Source organism: Lepisma saccharinum, chromosome 5 (genome assembly GCF_977018435.1).
Source record: "Lepisma saccharinum chromosome 5, izLepSacc3.1, whole genome shotgun sequence".
Taxonomy (NCBI): domain Eukaryota; kingdom Metazoa; phylum Arthropoda; class Insecta; order Zygentoma; family Lepismatidae; genus Lepisma; species Lepisma saccharinum.
The window spans coordinates 5600421-5625456 of NC_139233.1; the positions used below are offsets into that span (position 1 = coordinate 5600421).

The 25036-nt window shown below is 39.4% G+C and overlaps 1 protein-coding gene across 1 annotated transcript in view; it reads left to right on the forward strand.

Moving 5' to 3' along the window:
* The window catches only part of LOC145988182 (uncharacterized protein KIAA1143 homolog), a 51821-nt gene extending 48514 nt beyond the window's left edge, over positions 1-3307 (forward strand). The window contains exon 3 of the mRNA XM_083123011.1: positions 3005-3307. Within this exon, the coding sequence (XP_082979137.1) occupies positions 3005-3222 (218 nt within the window). The 3' untranslated portion in view covers positions 3223-3307. The remainder of the gene's footprint in view (positions 1-3004) is intronic.
* The last annotated feature ends 21729 nt before the right edge of the window (positions 3308-25036 follow it).

Below are 25036 nucleotides of genomic sequence, written 5' to 3' on the forward strand. Positions count from 1 at the left end.
TGCAGTCTTTTGGGAACAATTCGCACTTTGTGACGTCACACACCCTTCTCGGCAGCTGTCTGCGTATGCCTTCGATTTTTCAAAATGGCGTTCCGTTATTAAAAAGAGGTGTGTCCAGTAGGGTTGAAGTTGCGGAGCGACACATTTGGAATGGCATAATTCACAAGGCTTTGAACACCCATGCAGCGGCGTGCCGTTATTAGTGCAGAAACAGGGTCCTCTTTAATCGAAAGTAGAAAAGTAAATCAGCTTAGGGGTGGGTATAAAAATGAACAGCTAACGGATTTACATGCACTAAAAAAGTGTTGGATATGCAAATAAATATTTAGTTACTTTAATCAAAATATGGAATTAAATGTGAACCAATTGTAAAAAATGTCAATTTTCATTATGCAAGCGGTTCATCCAGCTAAATAAAAATGCATTAGCCTTACATGACATTAATTTTAATTCCAAATTCAAATACAAAGTGTGCTTTTTTTGTTACCAAAACCAGTGAGGGGGATGAAATCTCTCCCCTGCTAGCAAAATATTTGCAAAGCACCCTCCCCCCCCCCCCCAACACACACACGCACCTGTCTCATTGTCACCTTGTTAAACTGTAGGAGCATCTCCGAAGCTATACCCCCAAGGCACGACCAAACATCCTCCCAGCAAGCATTTTCCAGTTGAAATGGTGACCAAAACAATGGATTGGTGCTGAGACATGAATCTCCTCCATTTGTCACTGAAGACAGATTTATATTGACTCAGACTGTGGATAATATCGCAAGAAGTTATGGGAGTATATTTAAAGTACACAATGGATTTCAGCGCGAGAGCTTGATCTTGCATTCTCTATTGTTGACAAGAATGCTAGAATAACAGATGAATTGTCTATTGTCAAGATTTATAATAAACAGATAGTGCAAAAGGAACAGAATACAGTTGAACGGAATGGAATACCTTTGGTATTTAACACAAAGATTGAAAATGTAGTAACAGCATGAATGTGGAATACATGTCGGAAAATGTTTTTTTTAAAAAAAAGTTCAGTGCTAAATAAAGAGATGTGCCAAAATCCTGAAATTCGTCGTTCTTGGTAACTATGAATAATAGCTGTGGGAATGATGGCGAGTTCGCAAATGCTTCCATAGTTCCACCACTTTTTATCGCGAACTTGTAATAGGAACAAACTGCAGAGTCGGTTATTTTTTTAGTGCTTACAGGTAACATTTCTACCTATTTATTTATTTCTTGAACTCAACAGGTCCATACCTAATTACAGAGCCCATATAAAGGATACATAGTCAATACAATTACATATATTTCTGTAATATAGAGATAGAAGTTATATATATACTTTATCACACATTTTCAATACGAACTTACCGTATATGTTTAAGCTTAGGCCATTGTGTTAATAGTGGATTTACTGAAGTCCCTTAGGTTCGTAGAAAAGATGTCAATGGTGTTATTCTTGATTAACAATTTATTGTAACTGGTGCACATTCTCCACAATGGAGATTTCTTTTTAATTTCGGATCTAGCCGCCTTTATAAGAAAAGCTTCATTCTTTAGTCTAGTTTTCGACGACGGGATTCGAAAATTAATCTGGCAGAGTAGATGTTCATCATCTATTTCGTGATTTAACAATTTCCACAAGAATACTATTTCATGTAACGTTCTTCTGTGACACAGCTTTGTAAACCGACATTCATATATTAGGTTGTCGTAGTGTTCAAATGTGGGGTAAGATTAAAAAATGAAATCTCGATTGGACTCTTTCAATTGCTACACTGTACTTTGCTGTGTCTGTATTCCATATAACAGATGCATATTCGAGTTTTGGTCTTACATATGAATAATACAAAACTTTTAGTGTCTCTATACTCTTGAAATTCCTCCCCATTCTAAGAATAAACCCAAGGTTTTTGAACGCTTCGCTAATTATTTGTTCTACGTGTTTATTAAAAGTAACATTTGAATAAAAAATAACCCCTAAATCCTTGACTGTAAAATTTCTTGCTAGAGTATTGTATATTTGATACTGAAATTCAACTGGGTTTTTCTTTCGAGTATATATTACATAATGGCATTTATTGGTATTTAGTGTTAAATCATTGAGAGGGCCGGAATTCTAACTGAAAATATAACAAGATTTTCAGCAATAACTGCTGAAAAACACTGCTTGTTCGTTTCACCCTTTGTGGAATGGTATCGAACAAGGAGGCCTGGACCTCAGATGCTTCCATTATCACTTTGTTGCTAATGTGACTATTTTTGGAATATGACTAAATAATAACTTGCATTTCGTGAGTTCGATTTCACGAACATTCGTTCATTTCCTAAACCACTGTGAAAATTACTTATTTCTGTGCGGTCAGAAATAAGTCTGAAAGGAGCGGAGTGAGGGTAGATAATTACGTACTTCCAGTTACACAAAATCGCAGGAATAATTCTGGTTTGGGTTGCCCAAAAGATGCAAATGAGTTTCATCAAGGGGTTTTAAAAGGAGTGAAGGTAAAGCTGGATATGTCAGGCATATGCGCGCCCACAAAAATTTTCGGAGGTTAGGGGGCTTAATCTGCTGAAATAAATAGTTTTGAGCGCAATTATGATTGGAGTGAAATTTGCACTATTTTCTGTGGTAAAATTATGATCAAAGGGATGTCCTGAACCTCATAATCCCCACCTTGGGTGCGTCCATGCCATCAGGGTGACGTAAGTTCCGGATCTGACAGTCTCTAGTTTGGACATGTACTGTATCTCTACCGACAATGAAGTAACCGATCGCTTTATTTCAATATGTACCATACCATAGTAAACTTGTTTTCAATATTTATTCATTTTCGTTGTTAATACTGTTGAGATGAAATTTTGGGTGCGAAAGGGTGTACTGCTGACCTTACAAGGGATGCGCAAGCATCACTTGAGGCCGCCTATGCAAGCAACCCTCCGCCCACAAATGCATGTGATAGGAGAAAGAGTGCATGGAGTTTGAATGAGGAATCCTCAATTCCAGATGACGAGCCTCCCCCTGTGGACGGAAGAATCCTGTTCCGGAAACCCGCCAAGCGAGAGGCGTCCCCAGAAGGTGAAGATGAGGGCGAGAAGCCATCGGAGAAGAAGAAGCAGAAGATGGAAGACGATAGGAAGAAACGCAACAAGCAGAAGTCCGTGAAGAAAGTGAAGAACGCGAGTCTCTTGTCCTTCGATGAAGATGATAACGATGATGTGTGAACAAATGTACTTTTTAAAAATGTTTTAGTCAGTGTCATTTATGTATATATTTATGTGCATTACTTTTTAAAAATGAATTATAGTACTATTGTGTTTAATTTCATAATTGTAAAACAAGTATTCCCTTTTATTGAGTGGACCTCCTGACCCGGCAAAGCAAATTGATTTACCACGGTCATTCCTAAACCTATCGATTGATTGGAAATTATTGGTGTCTAGGCCAAGGGTGTCTGTCTAACCTTCTTTCGATGAAGAGCCAATAACTACTTAAGCAACTGGCCACGTTACATTCTCTTGACGCTAAAAATAATGTCTCAATTAAGACTGGTCTGATGTGGCCCGCGACCAGTAGTTTGGGTGGCCCTGATCTATTATATTTTAATCTCAGAATTTAAATTAAAAATTGTTTGTAACATTTCTAAACTCTTTGCAACTTTATTAGATTTTTTCCTAATGTAGATTTTTCGAAATGAAATATGCTAACCTACTGATATCTCTGTGCTTTTGAACGGAAAGTACTAACCCCAAAACGACCATCTTTTTTTAGAATCCTAGTTTTGAAACCCTGATTATTCATCTATCGTTTTTCCGACATAATTTCTCAGCATAGGCGTGCGCAGACCCTCTGATTAGGGGGGGGGGGGGCAAGAGCATTGTTGAAAGTTCAGTCGGGAAAGAAAAACCTCATTCTATCTCTCTGTTTTAGTTTCACTGCATTGATGGGTATATACAAACTGCGGCAACAAAGAGGCACCATAACAAATAAATAAATTGTCTCTGAAATGTGCCGCGCTTCTTTTCCTCCAAACAATTGTGTTCATGCATTTAAGACGAAACTGTTTAGCAGCAAGAGTCCAAAGTACTTAGTAGTTATAACTTCTCTCTGGTAATTTACAATGCATTTCAGAAAAGAACAAACTACGAGCTAAGAACATTTTTAGATCCAAATTTTTGCTAACTCAAAACAATATTGATTTAATATGGCACAAAAATGTAATAAGGCGCCATGGCATTCTTTTACATTTAGATCATTCGGCGCCCAGGGCCAAAGTCCACCGCCCCCTAGTTAAAGCTCTGAACTTGACTATATGAAAGGAGAAGAAGCGAGCAAGAAAATATTACGAAATGTATTTTTATTTCTGTGAAATTTGATATCGAGGGGCAGGGGCGCCGAATTGTCAAAATTATTGAGGGGGCTCTGATCACTGAAATAAATGAATGAATGACTCACTCCCTCCCTTTTTTAAAAATAAAAATTACGTCTTCGTATAGCAGTTCTTAAGCAGCTATTATATTCCTCATGCAAATGAAATATAACATGAAAAACGTGTGTCTGCTCATTTGTTTTTTAGATAACAATTAACATTTTTATTTAAAAGTAGGCTATGTATTTACATTAAGAGGCCAACATAACAGTTTCATGCCGGCCTCGGTAGCCGAGCGTGTTGTGTGGTCGACTCGCTTTGATCCGGAGGTCTCGGGTTCGACTCCCGGCGGGGGAATGTGCGTGTTTTAATGTCCGCAACAGACTTTTAAAGAAAGGACATGTGACGGGTGCAAAGAACCTTAGTGTTGACGTACCCATAAAAATAAAGAATATTTATCAGTTTTATTTAATTATTTACATAAATGCTAACACAAATCGCAGGCAAATAGTTTTACTTTTTTGTTCTTTCTACAATATTTTACTTAAAAATTTAAATTTAATTTTGCAATAATAAATAAACACATAGCACGCCGTGCTTTAGCAATAATGCCTTTGATCATAGCCGTTCCCGCTTTCGCAATACAGACTTTTCATAAGCTTTCCTTGCGTACTTTACTGCATGCCAGTGTTGAATAAACTCAAAGACTTTAGAATTATTTTCCCCTCATTCTTTGGACTAGAGGAAGAGATTTCGAAAATAACTAAATATCGTACATATGAATATTGCCTGAAAGTCGTGTTTACGACCTTAAATTGTTCAGAATTCACTAAACAACAAACATACTGGTATAATTGTCATATCACCTCGTTATTTTGAAACTCCTTTTAGTAAAAATGTTAACAATACTCATAATTATATACTTAGTATATAGTAATAAGTCATGTGTTTTTCTGTCTCAGTTCATAGCCCCCCCCAAAGTTGATGGTTTAGCGGTCTCAGCCCCCCCCCAAATTTGATGGTCTAGAACATTTCAAATGTGTATTTAAAGTTAAGTTCATGTGGCACAATTCAGAGTAAACTTTACAAGAGAAGCAAAATAATACATTAGATCCTCTTAAGCAAAATTATTTGGGGGGCTCTGCCCCCACATCATTAACATTGTGGGGGCTCGAGCCCCCCCCCCCAAGCCCCATGGAGTCGGCGCCTATGTCGAGGGGGCAAATTGACTTTGCGCCACCCTGCATGTGCTCTTGGCTGTCTGGAAGAAAAAATGCAAGAAAGACGTGAAAACTAAGTCCATGTTGAGTATTCTTTTGTCCTTCGCTACTCTTAGATTCTACTAGTCTTGCTTTCTTTTACCTCAAAGTTTGCCCCTAGAATTGATTTCCGTCAAGCTTGGGTGGCAATGTCCCCTGCCCCCTGTGGTTGCGCCACTGCACTCCCTTTCCCCGTAGTTGCTTTGAACTTTAATCGACTTGAAAATACCTAATTTTCTTTAACAGTATAATATCGTTTAATAATGGTGATAAGATTACTCTCCACTAAATTTCTGGGTGAAATATGTAGGAGGGGGCGTCTGGAAGGGGGGGGGGGCAAGGAGAACCACACCTCCCCCTTAGAAATCTAATGTCAAACCTAAAAGTAGGTCTATATATTTCGCACGTATAATTTGATTTGTCATAGTAATTTACAGTGGCGGCGATTGAGTGTCTAAACTGGAGGGGCAAGGTGCCAAAACTGGGGGGGGGGGCAAAGACAGTATATTTCCCTTTGTAGGTAAGGTTTAGCATAGTGAGAGGGCAAAAGTTGCGAAAAGTGTGGGGGGGGGCTCGCCCCGTCTTATCGCCGCCACTGGTAATTTACATTAATGCGATAATTTCAAAATAAAGTGGTGTTTTTTGAGGGGCAACACTATTATCGGGGTAATATACCCCATGGAAAAATACCTTGCTTGTCCCTCCGTTGAAAAAATCTGCGGACGTCCATGATTAGGGGGGCAACTGCCCCCCGTGCGAACGCCTATGTTTCTCAAGTTACAGAATGTAATAACATCACGTTCGTTCAGCATTGAAATGGGAAGAAAACAGCTGCCTGTCTGAAGCGTACGGACATAACTATCATGGTGCCACCTACAATTAGCTTTGCTTGACCAGCTTCATTAAACTGCGTTTCTATTGTTTAAATGTGAGAAGTACTCATCTTCACAATGGCAATTTTCTACTAATTGTCAAACACAATATCTCGTGATTGAAAAATGTACTACTCTTGTTTCACGATTGTCAAGTGTATATTGTCTACAGTTTTTCCCAATAGATGGTGCTTCGAACAGAATATAAGTTTTTGGTTGGAAGTAAGATTTCTTTTCAGCTGGATGTGAACCTACATGATTGCAAAATGCCACTTTTATTTCAAAATAGTGTTGTAAATTAATATGAGTGTAGTGTACTTAGTCTATGTAGACTGTGTAATCTACGCCTGGATTACTCATATACAACATACTTATAGTATACGGCACATACTGATGACACGGGAACAAGCAGCATTGGTTGTGTACTTCGATAGATCATTTCGTTGTGTGTATTGCACATTTTTTGCACCGTGTATGCAAGTGCACAAGTGTTAAACATATATATATATATATATATATTTTTAGATCCCATGTTGCGAAATTTACAACAGAACCCACGAGCAAGAAAAGAATTTTGTCTTGCCGGTTCTTTCCATGCCGTTAAGTTTGAGACCTATAAGGTACTTGAATTGCCCTGAATCTCGGAACGTCAGTCATAGATAAGTGTCATGGCGTATTGCGATGAAAGGTGGACTTTATCCACTTTCTTTTCGAGCAGACCTGTATGGTGCAGTGCGCCTAACACGCTGCGAGGACAAGGGTTTTGGGTTCCAATCCTGGGTAAGGCGTGAATGTTGTTCTGTGATCCAGTTCGTCATTCGTCGCAATTAACCACGAGTGAAATGAAAAAGCGGCTTTCAGTAAAGGAAACCTTCTTGTCTGTGGGTGTCTTCAGCTTAAATTTCATAGGGAAATGAAGTTTCATGCTGTGAGTGTTGTGTCCAAGACGGGATCGTCGTCAGCTCCTGCCCTGCCCAAGTACCCTACACCAGAGTCCCCATTGACCTTGGAAATCCTGGAAAAGTCAAGGAAATAAACCTATGAGTGAGAACGTCGGGGAATTTTGAGTGTCCAAAAACTTGGAAAATTCATGGAATTTTTTTTTTCCCCCAGGATTTGGGAATGGAAACACATTCCATTTTTTTTTCTTGAACCAACTTCTTGATGGGAAAATATTTTAGATAAAATGTTTTTATGGTTTAAGTTGTGTATATTTATTTTGAACAGTGGTGAATAAACTTAATTCTCTTTCGTTATGTAACATGTCTACAACACAATATGGCCTGGAAATTATTTTACAATTGCCTGGAAAAGCTGGAAAAGTCGGGGAATTTGTTTTGCCAAAATGAGTGTGAACCCTGTTACGCAACAATCATTGTTAGCACACAAGAATGACACAGAGATCAAACAAATATAGAAAGTGATAAAAATAGAGAGAAATAGATAAGAAAGGAAGAACGAAAGAGATGGAGAAAAAACATGAAGGAAGAGATTAAGATATATGAAGAAAAGAGAGTGAAACGTAGAATGTGAGATACGGATTCCTATAGTATCCAACACCACCGATGCAGATAAGATCCCGCACCTCTGTTATAAGTGAAGGTGTGTTTCCTGAATCTACGTTCGTTATTTTTACCAATATATAAACTAAAATTCCCAAAGCGAACTCTGCATAATTCATGTTAAAACTCACTTTATAGGGGTTCACCGATGGCGGAGTGGTAAGATAAACGTCGTCTCCTTGTAATCAAGGGATCTCTGGTTCGATGCCGGGAATCCACTTTTACTGTATGAACTGTACGTGTTTCAGTCTTCAGTCCAATCAGCTTATCTCAGCATGAAACAAGAACTCAGACTAAATACCAACTTTCTAAAGTGAAATCAACGTTTTCACATGGTTGGTTTTAAGAATACACAAGGTCAGCGTTTCAAATATTACGTCCGTAACTATAAAATTGCCCGGCTATGTGTTTTATTTGTGAAAATATTAGGTTTCCAGAATGTCTTAACGAAATAGTAAAACTACAATCATTAACGTATGATCTGTCGACGAGTTTTATCTTACCCTCACTGAACAAAACAGCTAGGTGTGTTCTCTACCTTCCTATCTATCTACTAGTCAGACAACGCTTTACTCTCTGCATAACTATGTAGATTTTCTATTTAGAACTATGGCCAAAGATTTCTAGTAACCTTGGTGGCCAATTGATGAGTTGTTGGTTAAAGACATTCAGTACATATTATGGTGAAGATTTTTCTTATCCTCCCTTCCCATTCGAAATTAACATTTTGTTACACATGCAGTAGTCCAACATGGTTAGGCGTGAAAGTACACTGACGTCATAGTGGCAATTCTAAACGAAAACGCAAAGATAACAGCATTTTCGTTATTGTTATTTGTGAAAAATATGACCTATGTGTTTGTTTTAAGCACTCTAAAATCAGAAATAAGTAATTGTTATTGACTACTATAACTGTTATTGAAATCTAAAAAAGGAAGACGAATGGAAAATAACATGATAAGAGAGAGAGAGAGGAAAAAGCGCGCAGTGAAAGCGCGTGCGCACGGAGGTGTACATTGAAAAGTTATGGGATCAATCCATTTCCCATAACAGGGGTGTAGGGTGTAGTAGCTAAATCGAGAGAGCTGGAAGACCGCTTTGGTGTAGCCTAGCTGCAGTGCAGATTCGGGCGATCGGGGCGACATCTGCTTGCCGGCCTGAAGCTTCATCGTGGGCAAAAACTGTTTCTTCGCTGCGTCAGGAAAGGGAACTTGAAACACCGAAGCCGAGAAGAGGAAAGAGGTGGGGGGGGGGGGGGGGTAAAGGAAATGATAATGAAGAAATCCATCTTTTCACTTCAAGCATACACGCATGCATGAGGTTGCTTATTATTGATCCGAATTGCATTTCAATGCATCTGTTCCTCCCTTGTACGGTATATCGTTGTGGAATAAGATCGATGCAAAAAAGCTCGTAAAGGTAACTCGGCTTGCTTATCTTGAGTGTTGTCCTGATATAAAAGAATAAGCAGTGCGTCACAGTTTCTCGAAGGGCAAGGCAACAGTGGGCACGGGTGGGCAAGCGCCCACCCAAAAATTCCTGTGCCCACCCGATTGCCCACCCAATCAAATTCAATAAGTACTTATACTTCGAGATATATGAATAATTCGATAAATAAGTGTATTCTGGTGTTCATAACATATATATTTTACTTGTGAATATTATCTAAGAAATATTCACATATTATCAACCCATCAAAAGCCAATTTTGTCATTAGAAAGTGAAAGTAAATACTAGAGCTATTGAAACAAAAACTGTGATCAAATGAATACTTCCATGATTAAAAGCAGTTAGTAGTCTTAGGAGGCTCAAAATTATGCAGGGTATTATCAAGATTAGATCAGAATTTAGGTTGAACTTGTGGACTGCAGCTCCGAGCCTCCACATTACGTATATAAATTCCGGCCTGGGTATGGTTAAAATAATCTCCAAATAAACAAATAAAAACATCATCTTAGCGTTACTTCCTCCGGCAACACAATATATTGTTTGATTTTTTAATTATTATTATTAGAATAATTTAATCAAGAAGACTTAGATGGGCAGGCCATGTGACACGAATGGCAGAGGAAAAAAATAGTTTACAGGATTCTTGTTGGGAAACCTGATGGTAAGAGACCAGTAGGAAGGCCAAGACGAGGATGGACGGATAACGTTGAGATGGACCTAAAAGAAATCGGCAAGGATCGAAATGATTGGATTGATCTTGCCCTGAATAGGGACAGATGGAAGGCTTCTGTTGCTGAGGCCATAAACCTTCGGGTTTAATTATGCTAGAGAGTATAATATAGTTTTAATTAGCTCTGCATTAAAATTCCAGAAGTGTCCCTTTTTTATTTCATTACAATTTTTATATACTTGTTATCTTCAAATATCAATATGGTATGCGAAATATCAACTTTATATTCATTCTACTAATAAGAAGGAATCATAATAATCACTACAATACTGCAGTGAATAAATTTTAATAAACCAGTTATGTATGGAAAAAGCTACAGAATTATTTAATTGCTAATGAGTGGCTTATCCTATTTAGAAATCCTCTTTCCATACATAAATTTTGCCACATGAATCAGCAGAAAATGTCAACAGAATCTGTAGATGCAGCTGAAGTAAAGAAAAAAGTTATGTCACGAAGTATCCAGAAGACGATTTTATTAGTTTGTTTTTAAATCCACTTTTATGCTCAGATAGGCTAATCGGGACTAAACCTACAGTTTAGAGTGGGATCCGAACCACTGTGCCGTGCCTCCACCGGGTATCGAACCCGGGACCCCTTGATTACAAGGCGACGACGTTACCACTACGCCATCGGAGAGGCCTAGGAACCAGTGTGCATTGTGCTTCCACCAGAGGAGTGGGGGAGTCGAACGCAGGACGTCTTCATTATAATGCGACAGCGTTATGCCATTGGGGAAAAATATACAGAAAGAATTCGCACCAAACGTGGCATTTTATCACCACAGAAGATGCGTCCATTTTAGGAGGGTGATTGCCTGAGACAAATATTTGAGACTTTCGGAAAACAACATCATTGTTCACGGAATTAGCTGCCTTGACTTGATCCATTAATGAAACGCTGTGCAATTGAAACCACCATCTCAACTTTCAAAGAGGTATGAACTAATGCAACTTCATTTTTGGAAGAGTAAGTTGTGGTTGATTTGTTATATTTAACCTTTAAACAGCCGAGCCGGTTTTCGAAAGTAACCCCTCTCTCGCCGCGGCATTTGCACGCGATTTTTAAATTTTTACACTTATTTCAGAAAAACGTTATATCCCTGAGACTATTTGAGCAATCTACTTCGGATAAATTTTGTTTGAAAACAAAAACATTGGAGCACGCGACCGTGTACAATTTAGAAAACCCAAGGGATATAAACGGGGTTGGGAGAGGCCAAGTCCCCAAATTTCAATGAAAAAATCGCGTTCGCCCCCTCTTCTCCCGTTATTTTTGGAAAAAGGGCGCAAACTTTTTCATTGTTTTCAAAGAATAGACATTTTGCAACAAAGGAAAACTTCTTTCAAGTTCTAGTTCTCATACAAGCTGAAATATGACCCAATATGTACAATTTGCATTTTGGCTAAAAATAGCTAATTTGCATATTAGAGAAAGGGGGAGGGGTGGGTTTTCTTTCATATGACATTTCAAAGTCTTATCTCAAAATCTGTCAGCGTTTACAAACTCACATACAAGTATGAAGGTCCTAAAAGCACGTGAATGTTGTAATCGGCACCATGGGTCATATATGACCCATTGGCTGTTTAAGGGTTAAAGTCATTTTTCTGCTAATTTTGATAATGATGACGATAAGGTGCAATGATGATTAGATTAAAGTTAGGAAGGGGCGAAAACAAACACAAGCTGACATTCAAAATACAAACCCTCATAAATTATTACCTTGACAGTGGTTGCAAGCACCAGGGACTCGTTGCCCTGAAATAATAAAGTTTCCAGGGTATGCTGCACAGGATAGAGGTTGACATTCTAGTGTGTTCGAAATGGTCACGCCATGCAACCCAAGTCATTATGAAAAATATATGAATTATTACTGGCACGGTGATCAACTTCGATGAATTCCTAGTGTCCTAAATCATTTTGTTACCTCAAAAAATATGTTCATGTAACCAACCATACGTGTATTGCTTCTCCCGCATTAGTAACATGACAGTTCAGAAAACCAATAGCAACTTAGCTAATAATCTCTTCAATTCTGAACAGATTTTTTGATCTTACTTGTTTGTGAGTGATATTCTGTCAAAATAGCCTTTCATTAGCGTAGGAATACTTCATGGACAATGAACAAAGAATTTGATTTCCGTGTGTGTTTTAAATCATTCCTAATAAGACGTTCATTTTAATCCAAACATTCAGTGGCGGCGATTAGGAGGAGCGAGAAGTGAGGGATGCAGTTCCGCCGCCACATTTTGCCACTTTTTGCCGCCGCACTATGGTCTCTTTATGCCTTTCCTACCAAGAAAAGTATATTGTCCTTGCTCCTCAAATGTTGGCACCCAATCGCCGCTACTACAAACATTCAGATAGATTTGTCAGTTGAACAAAACTTGTAAGCTAAGAAAAGTGACCCCCAAGGAGTAAGAAAACTCTTTCAGTCAAAAACTCATACGATGAAAATACTATGCTCAGGAACATGCATTTAAATTACGAGAAACTTCACGATTGTCTACCATCGCACTTTCTATCATTGTCGCCGAATACATAAAATCAATTATGTGCCTTGTATTTGCAACACAAGCTTAAACCTAATTCACATTTATTTCACTGTATTAACATGCATGAAAGAATGTGATTAGAATGTATGGCTGGGGTATGGCCTTGAAATAATTGTGTCCATCAGAGACAAAGCGATAGGAAATGGAACAAGATGCGACAATAGATTAGAAAAGAATAAGAAAGAAACCAAGAAAAGGAAAGGGAAAAGAAGTAAGAGGAAAATCGGGAGTGTAAGAGAGAGGGTGATACATACATCTTACGTACACATACATGGTCTTACATTTATACTGCCCACCCTAATATATCAATAAGGAGCTTCTGCCCACCCGGTCGAAAATTTCTGGCGCCGCCCCTGACAGTGGGCAATAAATGAACGCATGTAAAGGAGGAATTAATCGATATTATTTAGCGTCTATTTACCCACCGCTACACTGGAGGAAATGAACGAACGGAAGGACACAGATCGATTAAGTTATATTGCCACGTCATCCTTTTGTTTATTTCCACCTTCCACATAATTACGAAAACAATTCAGTTTATTGTCGTGTTAAAAGGAGTCTCATTAGTAGTCATGTGACGCATAACTTGCGTAAGGGAAGTTATTACGTCGTTGTTTTTTTGTAATTGTCAGTCCAGTCCAGTGCAGTGGCGTACCAAAGATTTTTCCAGGAGGAGTAGTTTCCTTTTTTTAGCAATCAGCCTGCACATAACGTTATGTGGGCAAGTGGTTAACACTCTTGCCTTTGGTGCGACCTGTCCCGGATCCGATTCTAGGTGGGAGCCCCAAAAGGCCGGTGGTGACCCAGCATCTTATGTATTTCTATTTTAAGCAGCTCTTTTGCCATTTTTGGCCAAATACGACTGTGAAGAAAACAGATGAAATTGCTGAAGGGACGATCACATGGAACACCCAATGCCCAGGCCAAACTCGAAAACGAGAACTTCGGTGCAAGATTGAAGGTTCGCCATCAAAGTAACGACCCAGCATCGTGAAGACAACTGGGGAGCTATAGCGGCGATGCCAAGCTATGGTGAGGTACCGGGTTCGATCCCAGGGGAAGTGAATTTCGCAGTGGTTCGAAATCGAATCGCAGTCTCGAGCATCTGAGTATAAAGTGGTGATCCGATGTTTCGCTCAGCGAAAAGCTGCTTGGCAGGCCTTGGTTCTCAAAAGGCTGTTTGATTTACTGTAATTTGATTTTAGTTATTTAGCGTCGCTTTTCTGCCACTTTTGGCTAATCGCGACGATGAAGGTGTTTGATGAATTGATGAAGGGACACTCGCAAAGAACACCCATGCCCAGACCTGGATTCGAACCCGGAAGCCTTAGTGTCGCAGCGCGTTATGATAACCACTTCACGACGGAGGTCGGCTCTAAAGGCTGTTGCTGGGCTGCATTCCCCGTCCTGGATACTTCCCGGATATTAGTCAATCGATAGCTCCAAAGACATGTCCACGATAAAGCTAAACATGTTTACAGGCTAAATAGGACAAAGTCACAAAACAAGAATTACTACAGACTATTCTTGTTCAGATGTGGTTTCAATCACCACAGCACCCTTAGCCTTCAATGGCGTTGACATTTGATATCTCACCACGGAAGCATTGCATTCGTCATCTTGATGTTAACGTGGCGTCGGAACAGCAGAGTTTTAAGTTCTTGTCCTTGGTTTATTATCTGTTTGTTTGAATTAGGTTATTTTTCTGTTTCATCGGTTCATCACTCGCAAGATATTCTATGTTATTAAAATATGAGTGGTGAATGTTGTGTATACCCGGGTCTCACTCATAAAGGCAAGCAAGTAGCATCAACCAATATCCATGGGCGTCCGGAAGGGGGGGGGCGTGCCCCCCCCTGGAAAATGAAAGCTCATCAAAAATTATGTATTTTACACATATAATTTCATTTTAGCCACAATAATATGTGTTAATTATTGCATGAACGCGATAAATTAAAATTTAAGCAATGTTTTTTTTTAAGGGAACAACACTATTTTGGGGGAAAATGTGCCTTGTTTCACCCTCTGGAAAAAAATCCTGCGGATGTCCATGCCAACATCGCGTGTTCTGACTAGGGATGGCCAAACGGATCCGGATCCGATAGTTCCGGATCTGGATCCGGATCCGAGAGTTTCGTATCTCAATCCCATTATAATATTACTACACCTTAAAAGGTATTATGATCGTCGATTACAAAGAAATTTTTCATTAGTTAGTCCTACAAGAATTTTTTTCAAGTGTTGTTCCTAAAATACTTTGCTACGCATCGGCTAACACACTCGTGCACAAAAATAATCTTACTTGTTTAACATAAAATGTCAGAGGTGATTTTGTAAATGCCATTGAAACGAATATGTATTCATTCGAATGTATTGGAAATGGAAACACACATAAATGTGAGACATTCCATTCTAGGATGAAACCTTTAACACATATAACAAGATAGAAATGTTATACAAAAATTATACAATTTTTCTACAGTTACAGTTTTACAAATTAAAATAAAACATTATAATATATGCAGTGTTATATAATTACAAAGTGTAAGACTAACAAGGGAGGTTATCTAAGTGTCCCCCTCCGATTTCCATGAAACTTGGCAGGTGTATAGTGGGGCCCAATGGAAGAAATACGTATTTTTTGTTTCAGCTAAAAAATGGTTTTTGGGGGCAAAACCCCCTCAAATGTCAAGATGAGGACAAATTGAAGTGAGGATTTGACCCCTGTGTCTCCCTCCGATTTCCAGGATACTTGGCAGGTGTGTGTATAAACGGGCCCAAAGGAAGAAATACATGTTTTTTGTTTCGGCTAAAAAACTGTTTTAGGGGGCAACCCCCCTCGAATGTCTGACCCCTGTGTCCCCCTCCGATTTCCATGAAACTTGGCAGGTGTATAGTGGGGGCCAAAGGAAGAAATACGTGTTTTCTGTTTCAGCTAAAAAACTGTTTTAGGGGCAAAACCCACTCAAATGTCAAGATGAGGACAAATTTAAGTAGGCATTTGACCCCTGTGTCCACCTCCGATTTCCATGAAACTTGGCAGGTGTATGGAGGGGCCCAAAGGAAGAAATACGTATTTTTTTTTGTTTCAGCTAAAAACCTGTTTTAGGGGGCAAAACCCGCCTCAAATGATGAGGACAAATTGACGTGGGGATCATCTGACCCCTGTGTCCCCCTCCGATTTCCATGAAATTTGGCAGGTGTATAGAGAGGCCCTATGCCCCCTGTTTCTTCCTATGCCATATTTACGTGGTTTCGGGGTCAGATCCCCACTTCAATTTCTCCTCATCTTGACATTTGAAGGGGGGGGGGGTGCCCCGTAAAACCGTTTTTTTAGCTGAAACACAAAAACACGTATTTCTTCCTTTGGGCCCTTCTATACACCTGCCAAGTTCCAAGTTTCATGGAAATCGGAGGGGAGACTTAGACCTCCCTTGTAAGTGTATTAATTAATTACAAATCGCGCACGCGCGCACACACACTATATATATATATATATATATATATATATATATATATATATATATATATATATATATATATATATATATATATATATATATATATATATATATTAGCAGGTAACAATATGTTATAAACACATTCTTACTTTCCAAAAAGGGGAAGTGGGATGGCAAAACGGATCCGGATCCGAAAAATTTTAGGATCCGGAGCCAACCGGATCCGGATTTCGGATCCGTCAGAATCCGGATCTGGCAATCCCTAGTTCTGACGTCGAGGAATCATTGTTAGGTTAGGCTTGTTAACTTTAGTTCTCTTTTAGGATAAATATACTGCCATTTTATCTTGGTTTGACCAAACAGGGTATTACTTATGCTAAGAGAACTAACCAACATACCTTAGCTAACAACGATCTCCGCACTGACGTCAAAACACGATGTTGGGCATTCCTTTTGTTAAGAATGAGACCCGTGTATGCCCCCCTCCCCCTCGGCAGTACGAACTTTGACGTCATTAGGGTAAATCCACTCACGTTCACAAGCTCTTTTGCACGTGGGAATGTACGAAAGAAAACACGACGAGGCTGGACACTGTTTCTCTCGCCTCTATGGTACGAAGGCAGAGGTCTCATGTTCGTGCCTATTTGTCCTATCATCCATTTCATCAGCACATCATTCATCCTCATAGCTGCTATTAATCAAAAGTCACGTAAAGTGAACAAAGTATAGAGCGACCACAAAGAAAAGAATCTTTGGCCAAAAGCCTTTGCTTCACCCTACCTCTCCTCGCGCGAACGATGCACAGGGCACTGGGCTCTGTGCAGATTCTCTTGCGTGTAGTGTTGTTCCCCTACAAAGAAATATCTATAGGTAGAAAATAGCCTACACAAAGGGGCGAGGGGGTGCTTGCGCGCCCCTTAATTTTCTTCCACACCCCTACGTTCAACTGAAAACACTAACATTAATATGTCATGTCGTCATATTGAGCGCCGAATGATAGGTACTGAAGTAAGACCGTTATTATTGTAAGCAACAGACAAGCACTGAAAGATATGCCGATACTTTTCTGTACTGGCGGCAGCCTCTGTAAAGATCAGCGGCCGTTTTTTTTTTTTTTATTTCGTCAGCATTGTTGTTATGAATTTTTTTCTTCTTTTGTTTCTTCAAGGGGTCTGTTCGTGGTTTTTGATAATTTAATGTGTTATGTTTTTTTCTTTGTTGCATTGTTGATAAACGGTTTATTTGCCGCCTACTTGTTCTTCCTTACACAGCAGCAAAAAGTCAGCTGCTTTTAAGGTATCACCGGTCGGGCTCGGGAAATTATTTAATGCGAGTTGTAACATGAAGGGTAGTTTTCTTCTTAATATTACCGGTATTATTATTATTTGCTTTATTTTACTTCGCTTTTTGTGCCACTTTTGGCTAATTTGCGAGGATGGGGATGAGTGATGATATGATGAAATTGATGAATAGACACCCTCAAACATCCATGTCCAGGCCAGGATTCGAACCCGGGATCGCTCTTCTTAATACTTCTATGTATTTGTTCCATGTGACATGTCTAGTAAACGTACCATTTCAAGTTTTTCAAAAACTGTTAGGGGTCCTGGGTTCGATACCCGGTGGAGGCACATAGTGGCTCGGATCCCACTTTAAACTGTAGGTCCAGTCCCGATTAGCCTTTCTGTGCATAAAGTGGACTTAAAACACCAAATCAATCAATCAAAAACTGTTAAGAAGAGGCCCAATGTTCACGAAGAAATTTTACAGTTCGTTGTTGGGGATAGTGCGGCAGAAGGGATTTTAAAGATGACACAGTTGCTGTGCTCTTCGCGTTTTGTCTTGTGGCAGACGGAACGTATAATGTACTATGTATTTTGTACCTCCATTGGTTACATTGAAAAGGTTCAAAAATTGTGTTTTTATGTCAGGATGATTTTATTTTCTATTTCACGACATAGTTCAATTAGTGTTGCCCACGGGACGAGACGGGACAGGCTTTTAAAAATTCGAGACGAGACAGCATTTCACAGCATTTCCACGAGACGAGACAGGCCAAAGTCTCGTCTCGTGGGCAACACTAAGTTCAATAAGATTACAGCGTGTATCTGAATGTTTACACTGTATGACCACTTTCTTGGAGTAGACGGCTTAATACATATCATCATGGACGTCCAGGGGGAGGGCAAGGGGGGCAGCATCCCTGGAAAATGAATGTCATACTAAAGTTATATATTTCACACATATATTTTAATTTGTCAGTAATTTATGTTAATCAGTGTGCAGTTGCGCCCCGCGTTTTGCTATTTTTACTCCCACAGTATGCTAAACCTAATCTACCAAGGGAAAGTAAACTGTCCTTGCCTCCCCCCAGTATTGGCACCTTGCTCCCCCTGTTTTGAAAGGTTGCATGCGTGTTTCCTGTTTTACTTATTTTCAAAATCGCACCCCCTAAATTTATTTCCGATACCCCTCAGCATCCCTGGCGCCGCCGCTGATACACTGACACTGGCTCTGCCCAAAAGGTCCAAAAATCAGGTTTTAAGTACGGGATTGTCGGAAGTGACGTCACCTAGTGCAGTTCGAAAGCGCCAATTAAACGAGATATCGAGACCACAGCACGGAGCACGCATCGATCGTTGCAGGCTTGAATACTTGACTCGTGCAGTCGTTCAAATCACGGAATTCGAAAGTGAGCTAGATGTTGGTGTAATTTATGCTAATGTGTGGAGATGTAAGTACTATAAGATCTTTTTAAAATGCTATGTGATTTCTACAGTGAAAAAAAAGTGTTTAATAATGTGCTGGTCGTATTTGGTGCTGCAGTCGAAGTGCAATTCGAAAGGCTTTCACTTCCAGTTCAAGAGTTTACTGGAAACGAACTGCGAGACCATTCTCGCTTCAAGGACGGTCTTGCACCTTTCGAACACGATCACTGTCTCATCTCGTCTCGACTTGTGACTCTTGGTTCAAAATACAGGTCTCGTTGTCAGTCCCATCTTCAGTTGTATATGACTGTCATGTTATCGGTCCCATTCTCGTCTCGATCTCGAAGGAATAACATCTCTCGATCTCGTATCGAAACAGTAAAAAGGCAAAGCTACCTTCTGCACACATTGGAAGCATATGGATGGAAGGAGGTAGCACATTCATAATCTCGGCCTTTGGATGTGATGTGATCAGAACTATGCTTCGGTTCATAACAGAACCAGTTTCACTCAAAAATAAGAAACCTGTGTACATTTAGGTATAAGAACATTTATTTACTTAGCCTACAAATTTGCACTGCATTTTACACTTCGGATAGGACACGAAATATTAAAATTCGTATAATGGTCGACCTATCGCCCTACTCCTACATTGAGTTCTTCAACTTTTGTTTTGTTTTGTTTTTGACATCATAATTGAGAAAATGATTTATATCACGTTTGCTTCACATATTAGTTACACAATATATAAACTTGAGAAGAAAATGTATATTCAAAATGAAACGTGCAAAATATGTACACTTAATAATGTTTAAAACGTTGCTGTTGATTAGCTCGTTCACAACCTCTATGTGTCGCGTATCGCTTGTCGCTTCGGTCTGAAATCTCCCAAAGGCATAAGGCTTTGGGCTCTGGCTACGGGTCGCGCACTGGTTCGAGTCTCATATGGGAAAGTGTAACAACTTTTATCCTGAGATTTCCGCCTGTGTATGGGACCGGTGCCCACCCCTCATCTTGAGAAACTTGGGGATCTACGAATGAGTAACGTAACCCAGTCAAGGAAAACTTACAACAACGACTGGGGGTTAGTCGTGCTGACCACACGTCACACCGTAACTGGTTGGACGATCTTCCACCTCAGTGGGAGCGAGGCTGGCAGTCGGTAGGAAGGAACAGGCCCTTACGAGATTATTATTATTATTATTATTAATGGTAAGAAAATATTTGCATAAATAACATTTTCAGGAACGGAATACAATTATCAACCCGTCGTAGGTGTAAAAAGGTGAGATTTCATGTCGATAGAGAGTGGATACTTGTCAGTATCAATTTTTTATTTATTTCAAAATTCTTCCGAACCTTTTCTGTACGACACAGGTTTTCAGCCCACCAAATGAAATCCTGAGTACGGTTCAGCCATGGTCCCAGGAAAAATGGAAGTATTTATAGACGTGGAGAGAGAAAGAGAGACAAACAAAGGTCGAGAAAAACTGGGGGAGGGGAAGATAGAGTCACTCGAAACTACGGAGAAACAGAGAGAAAGAACTGCGAGAGAGAGGGAGGGAGAAAGAGGTACAGACATAGAAAAGAGAGAGAAAGGGAGGCGTAATGAAAGAAACGGGGAAAACGACACAGCTACAGCGAGGGAAACGGATTTTGGAACTGAAAGGTAACGAGAGAGATACAGAAAAAGGGGGGGGGGTATCTGAAATTCTTAATACATTTCGCTTCGACACAGTAGTCAAGCTAACTCTAACTTAATCCTCTTATCAGTGTGTGGTCTTCCCGGATGGCATAGTTGTAACGTCATTGTCTTGTAATCAAGGGGTCCCGGGTTCCATACCCGGTGGAGGCACATTGCACAGTGGTTCGAATCCACTTTAAACTATAGGCCCGGTCCCGATTAGTCTAGATCTGAGCATAAAGTGAACTTAAAGCTCCCCTATCAGTGTATTTTCCTTTGCGAAGATCCTCGTGGTAGAGCCTAGCTCCGGAGAATGTAACACACACAGGGTATCACCGTACAACATCGAGAAATATTCACATCATGAAGAGACAAGCGTTTATCCAGAATTTTCTAGAAAATTATTTCAGGATGGCATCCCCTTTGTATGCGTGTGTTTCTTGTGTATTAGGACTTGCTGTCCTGAAATATTCGAACAAGTGTTCTTGGGTTACCAGCCCGGTTAAATTGACGTTAGCGTCCAACGTCTCGAGCACATACATTGCTCACTCAAATTAGGGATGCTGACCGGTAACGTGGGGACACTAATCACGTCGCCAGGAAAGCTGCAATTATACATCCTAAAATATGTATTTTTGTGTTTCTGAAACCCAACCCTTATTTAGGTCGTGTGTTCTTAAGATCTGTTTACTGGTGTTATTTAAGTGGTATTAACAATCCAAGCCCAAGCAGGATTCGAACCTAGGCCGTCGGTGGCGAGGTCGAAAACTTTCTTCGAGACCACGAGATTGGAGTAAGCACTGAGACACTAGAACGAGCCAGGATGTTCGAAAATGCATTTACCTCCCACTTTTTTTTAATGTTTTCCCCTTTAATTAACGTTAAATCTACAAACTTTTTCTCCCTTGCAGATCTTGGTAGCAGCTACCGATATATCCCCTCGACATTAATCCATAAACACATGATTAGCGATCGAGGTAACATAATCGATGCTTTGAATCAGTCTTTGCTTCCACTTTCTTCCCTTCTAATCAAACTCTTTCGTTGATAGCGTGTGCGCATGCGCCGTGTTGCAATTGGCTACCGACCGAATGAACAGCACACGTTTTGCTCTGCGTTGTTTTCCGATTGCCACTGAGGAGTGTTGGATTCGTAGCGCTAACCAGTGGAGTGTTTCAGGGAGCAGATATCGGTTTTCAGATCTCGCTAAGTTCCTTCCGCGGCTTTATTTTTATACTTATTACTAGGGTTCAGATCAAGGACGTATTTAGCCTAGGGGGGTCCGACCCCCACGAAATACTTGCCAAGTACTAACATTAAATAATGAAAATATAATTGTTTTGTCATTTGTTACATCAGTGGTAGCGTCGTTGCCTTGTAATCAAGGGGTCCCGGGTTCGATACCCGGTGGAGGCACAAGTGGTTCGGATCCCACTTTAAACTGTAGGTCCAGTCCCGATTAGCCTTACTGTGCATAAAGTGGACTTAAAACACCAAATCAAACAAACAAACAAATAATTTGTTACATAATCATTTCTTATTTATTTCCACCGAACTTATTGGAAGACAAGGAATTGGGATCATACGGCTTTGAAGGACAGTTCCTAAGATTTATGCACACTTATGTTGCATAATGTTGCATAATATGCATAAAATATTAATCAGGAACTTTACTTTTACTCAACTGGATCGAACTCCTTTTTTGTTATTCAATAAATAGCAATTCTTTCTCTATTTAACATTAATTCCCTTACCAGAGCAGTTGGACGATCTTAACTACACGTATGCTAGATAATGAATACGTGGTGTTATATCTCTATTCTTTTACCATCTTTTTTACCTATTTATGTAATAATAATACAATATTAATTAATTTACATATTTAATTAATATTTTAATTTGATTAAATATAATTGTTCTATTATTATTATTGAGATACTTTGTCGAACCCCCCAGAAATATATTTCTAGATACGTGTCTGCTTCAGATCTCTGTAACCTAAAAATAAATACCTTAGTAATATCTATGTATGGATTTATGCCCTAAAAGCTATTAAATGTGGCCTTCAATGTCCACTCAACAACAACCTAAAATGTTTCAAAAGTTGCACAAAACCATGTATTTTGGTAAGCCCTTTCTAATTATTATTATTACTTTTTTTCGGTTAAAGTTCGTTATTCTCTAATCGGGACGACTCGATTGAAGTGGAGACAGACATTTTGGCGATGTGGTGGTCACATTGCATCAGGAAAGTCAGTGCGCTGATAGAGTTTGATGCTAACAATGTATCGAAATGACCGATATAATGTTATTGTTGGAAAAACCTTTCTGGGAATAAATAATATTGCAGAAGGTGAACGGAATGAACTAATAAGGTTTCGGAAGAATTTTATTACTTGTGCACAAGTAACGAAAAACTGGAGTTCTCCTGTAATTTTAAGGCACAAGTTCCTGGCTTCCGATTGTGATAAGTTTTTGATTGATGTGTCTCTAATGGTTTACGTTCGTAAACCAAACGAATAGACTTTTTATTGCCCACTATTTTCACCCAAACACAGGAAGCGAATTATACCAAGCGCACGATTCCATTCGGTGGTCGCTGAAAAAGTCCATTTTATGTACAGTAGGCTAATCGGAACTGGACCTACAGTGCCTTCACTGGGTATTGATCACAGGCCTGGTGGTCGGTGCAACATGGCCGTGCACCAATGGGGTCGCCCACGTTTATCTGCATTGTGTTGTCTGTTCTCCTGTTTTCGGCCGTGCACGCTAGTGCAAAAGTTCAGTGTGCCCACAGCCAAGACCGAAATTTTGACGTTCTCATTGAGTATCCAAGCCTGGGACCAAATTATTCAACTGCTCGCGAAATAAAACCTTAAATGTGTGTATTTAAATTCGCCGTATACACTTAGATGAGTATACATAAGTAAAGCACTTTTTTTCCCTTTAAATAGACGATGCATTTATGGAAATATTAACCCCTCAGCGATAGCCTGCAAGAGAAATTTTCAGAATCATGGATAGTGGAGCAAGATTCACACACAAAGAGATAAAGATAGAGAAAGAAGAGTGTAGAAATAATGAGGCAGAAAGTGAAAGGAAGATAAAAGGAAAGAGAAATAGAGGAAGAAGCGAAGATGAAAAGAAGCAGAACAAAATAGTACGAAGAAGAACAAATAAATAAACAAACAAAGGAACAAAGAGAGAAGTAAAGACGTAGATGAACAGAGAAGCATATTTAATTATAAAGAGAAAATATTTCGCGACACCTCGGCCATGGAACTTATGAAATGCACATTCGGTCACAGGTGTATTTAGGATTTTTACAGCACCTTTTGCGGTAAGCAAGCACATAAGATGTACCAATAATATTTTTAAGATTATTAAACACAGCCTAAAATATATACGTATATACATATATTCACAAGAAGATACAAAGGTTCGTATTAGGTCCAATTTGTGGTCAGGTAAACTAAACGCGACTGGACCTTCAAAGTGGAATTCGAACCACTATATAATGTACCTCCACCAGGAAATGAATCTATGACCCTTTGATTATAAGGTAAGAATTAGTAGATTTTTTAAAAAAGAGAATAGTAAAGACTGACAGAAACATTGGAAATATTTGACATGGAATACTCTCGCTTTGTGTCGTTAATTAACTTTATTAACCTTGTAATCAGCAAGCCCCGGATTCCATTTCAGGTTTCGACTTGATGTAGTATTTGTGCTAGACTTTGTTTTATTTTTTTACTGTTAAAAATTATACTCTGGACATTTTTTTTGTTCGTTGTAATATAATGCTACACATACTTTCTATGATACTCAATCATACCTTTTGAGAGGGGCATGTACAGTGGGATCCATGAGTATTACCGTGGAAATTTATCCATCACCATGTTCGTGCACTTTATGTGAGCCAATAAGAGCTTCAAGAATTAAAAGAAAACTCAAAAGAAGTTATTGACAACTTCTGCACCAGCATACATAAAAATCCATTGCTTAAAAAACGCACAGGATGTAAGAGAAAAATTAATGAAAATAGTCATGGACAATTTGCACGATAATACTCGTGGATCCTGTATCCCTTCCGCTTAATCCGCCAATGCATTCGGTTAGCATTTGAAAAATGCTTCTTTTGTAATTGGTTACAAGCAAGACATCTGCCACACAAGTGCCGTAAGAAACCACTAAGAACTATTATCAAAATAAAAGATAGTAGTAACAATGGCTAGAAGAATCCACAAACGATAGGCGGTGCGAGCCAATAACAACCAACCACCACATCACTTCGCATGCTATGCATAAGCTCTTCTCGCCAGGTGCCAAATGGTGCTATTTTCTTACCAGAACTCTTGTGATTTCACATTGTGAGCTTCGGAGGTCGAG